Genomic DNA, 2,875 nt, shown 5'->3' with positions numbered 1-2,875 from the left:
GAGTCTCTGTAACTGAGTCAGAGTCAATAGACAGGCTGATGTACAGCCCTCAGCTGTAGATCTCTGGTAAGGCAGGGATGGAGGGATGAGCAGATAGAGGGGGTGGAGGGATGAGTAGATAGAGGGGGTGGAGGGATGAGCAGATAGAGGGGGTGGAGGGATGAGCAGATAGAGGGGTTAGAGGGATGAGCAGATAGAGGGGGTGGAGGGATGAGCAGATAGAGGGGGTGGAGGGATGAGCAGATAGAGGGGGTGGAGGGATGAGCAGATAGAGGGGGTGGAGGGATGAGCAGATAGAGGGGGTGGAGGGATGAGCAGATAGAGGGGGTGGAGGGATGAGCAGATAGAGGGGTGGAGGGATGAGCAGATAGAGGGGGTGGAGGGATGAGCAGATAGAGGGGGTGGAGGGATGAGCAGATAGAGGGGGTGGAGGGAGGACTGAAATCATTGTGCTGCTCTGAGATCATCCACTGTCCCATTATTCAGTTATTCTACAGCTCTCTGTGTTTCAGCCAGAGAGACAGAGTCTACAGCTCTCTGTGTTTCAGCCAGAGAGACAGAGTCTACAGCTCTTTGTGTTTCAGCCAGAGAGACAGAGTCTACAGCTCTCTGTGTTTCAGCCATAGAGACAGAGTCTACAGCTCTCTGTGTTTCAGCCAGAGAGACAGAGTCTACAGCTCTCTGTGTTTCAGCCCGAGAGACAGAATCTGCAGCTCTCTGTGTTTCAGCCAGAGAGACAGTCTACAGCTCTCTGTGTTTCAGCCAGAGACAGAATCTGCAGCTCTCTGTGTTTCAGCCAGAGAGACAGTCTCCAGCTCTCTGTGTTTCAGCCAGAGAGACAGTCTACAACTCTCTGTGTTTCAGCCAGAGAGACAGAATCTGCAGCTCTCTGTGTTTCAGCCAGAGAAACAGAGTCTACAGCTCTCTGTGTTTCAGCCAGAGAGACAGAATCTGCAGCTCTCTGTGTTTCAGCCAGAGAGACAGAATCTGCAGCTCTCTGTGTTTCAGCCAGAGAGACAGAGTCGACAGCTCTCTGTGTTTCAGCCAGAGAGACAGAGTCGACAGCTCTCTGTGTTTCAGCCAGAGAGACAGAATCTGCAGCTCTCTGTGTTTCAGCCAGAGAGACAGTCTGCAGCTCTCTGTGTTTCAGCCAGAGAGACAGTCTGCAGCTCTCTGTGTTTCAGCCAGAGAGACAGAATCTGCAGCTCTCTGTGTTTCAGCCAGAGAGACCGTCTGTCTGTCTGTCTGTCTGTCTGTCTGTTGCCACATGGTCAAGGCAGCTCCTTCATACTAGCAGATCAGTAGAGTCTCATCTCCATCCTCCTCCTCCTCCTCCTCTTCCTCACTGCTGCTGGTGTTCAGTCCATTAGGCACCCCTATACCCCTCCTCCTCCTCCTCCTCCTTTCCCGGGTTGGCACTTCCAGGGCATGGAACCTCTGACTGTCGTCTGAAGACCCCGAGGGGGATGACGTCTGGGGGGAGGTCAGGGGGTGGTGGCAGGGCGGCTGGGAGTCTGGAGGGGGAAGGACAGGGGGGGGGGTAACGGGGGAGGTGAGCCCCATGGGGGAGTAGTGTCGTAGAGCCACCCCTCTCAGGTTGGCAGCCAGCCCCAAGACCAGCTTCCTGGAGGCCCGGCGAGTGTAATGACCTGTGCTGCCCTCTAGGGGGCACTGCTGGCTCAGTATGCCGGGGGCAGACGTTAATGAGTCACTCTGCTGCCCAGGGGTGGAGAGCTCGCTGAGGGGCAACCTAACCCTGCTACCGGGGCTCTCTGGGGAACAAGGAGATCCCTCGGATGGTTCACTGTCAGAGGGGGAGGGTGGGGAGTGGGGAGACTCCAAGGAGGGGTTGGGGGACTGGGACTGTGACAGGGCCTGGGTGTGGGCATGCAGGGCGAAGCCTACTGCTGTAGAGCAGCGGGAGGGGGTCCTTGCTGGTCCCATGCCCGCCATGCCTCCCACCATGCCCGCCCCGCCACCTCCATCCCCAGCCCTGGCTCCAGGTCCCTCCGAGGTGTGGTAGGAGTGCAGGCCCAGAGCCACCTGAGACCCGGGGGGTGTGAGGAGTGGGATCTGGCCGCGGAGACGGGTCCCTCGGTGGAACAGACGGTTCCAGAGGCGCCCCAGGCGGCGGTGTGACGTGGCCCGGCGGGAGGAGTGTCTTCTGATCTGCCTCCGCATCGCTGTACGGATGTTCTGGAGCATGGAGGCCTGGATGAGGGGAGGGAGAGGAGGTAGGGGAGGGAGAGGAGGTAGGGGAGGGAGGGAGGGAGGTAGAGGGAGGGAGGGAGGGAGGGAGGGGAGGTAGAGGGAGAGGAGGGAGGAAGGGAGAGGAGAGAGGGAGAGGAGGGAGAGAGAGAGGGAGAGGGAGAGGAGGGAAAGGAGGGAGGGAGAGGAGGGAGGGAGAGGAGGGAGAGGAGGGAGGGAGAGGAGGTAAAGGGAGAGGAGGGAGGGAGAGGAGGGAGGGAGGGAGGGAGGGAGTGTACAAATGAAACCAGACATTACCTGAGTGGGGTTGTAATGATAATGTATCTATAATACGGAGACTGTAGCAGGGAAACCAGACGTTACCTGAGTGGGGTTGTAATGATAATGTATCTATACTACGGAGACTGTAGCAGTGGAACCAGACGTTACCTGAGTGGGGTTGTAATGATAATGTATCTATACTACAGAGACTGTAGCAGTGGAACCAGACGTTACCTGAGTGGGGTTGTAATGATAATGTATCTATACTACGGAGACTGTAGCAGTGAAACCAGACGTTACCTGAGTGGGGTTGTAATGATAATGTATCTATACTACGGAGACTGTAGCAGTGAAACCAGACGTTACCTGAGTGGGGTTGTACACAGGGAAGTCCTCCACCGGAGGG

The 2,875-nt window shown here is 56.8% G+C and overlaps 1 protein-coding gene across 2 annotated transcripts in view; it reads right to left on the bottom strand.

Moving 5' to 3' along the window:
• Positions 1-1,168: 1,168 nt before the first annotated feature.
• LOC110517761 (low-density lipoprotein receptor-related protein 3) overlaps positions 1,169-2,875 on the bottom strand; it is a 78,207-nt gene continuing 76,500 nt past the window's right edge. For both annotated transcript variants that reach the window (XM_036964261.1, XM_036964262.1), the window contains exons 10-11: positions 2,836-2,875; positions 1,169-2,211 (exon numbers count right to left, since the gene is read on the bottom strand). The exon at positions 2,836-2,875 is cut by the window's right edge and continues 93 nt beyond it. In XM_036964261.1, the coding sequence (XP_036820156.1) occupies positions 1,291-2,211; positions 2,836-2,875 (961 nt within the window). In that variant the 3' untranslated portion in view covers positions 1,169-1,290. The remainder of the gene's footprint in view (positions 2,212-2,835) is intronic.

This window comes from Oncorhynchus mykiss, chromosome 26 (genome assembly GCF_013265735.2).
Source record: "Oncorhynchus mykiss isolate Arlee chromosome 26, USDA_OmykA_1.1, whole genome shotgun sequence".
Classification (NCBI taxonomy): Eukaryota; Metazoa; Chordata; class Actinopteri; order Salmoniformes; family Salmonidae; genus Oncorhynchus; species Oncorhynchus mykiss.
Note: the sequence above shows the minus strand (reverse complement) of the source record. Positions and strands in the feature narration are given on the sequence as shown.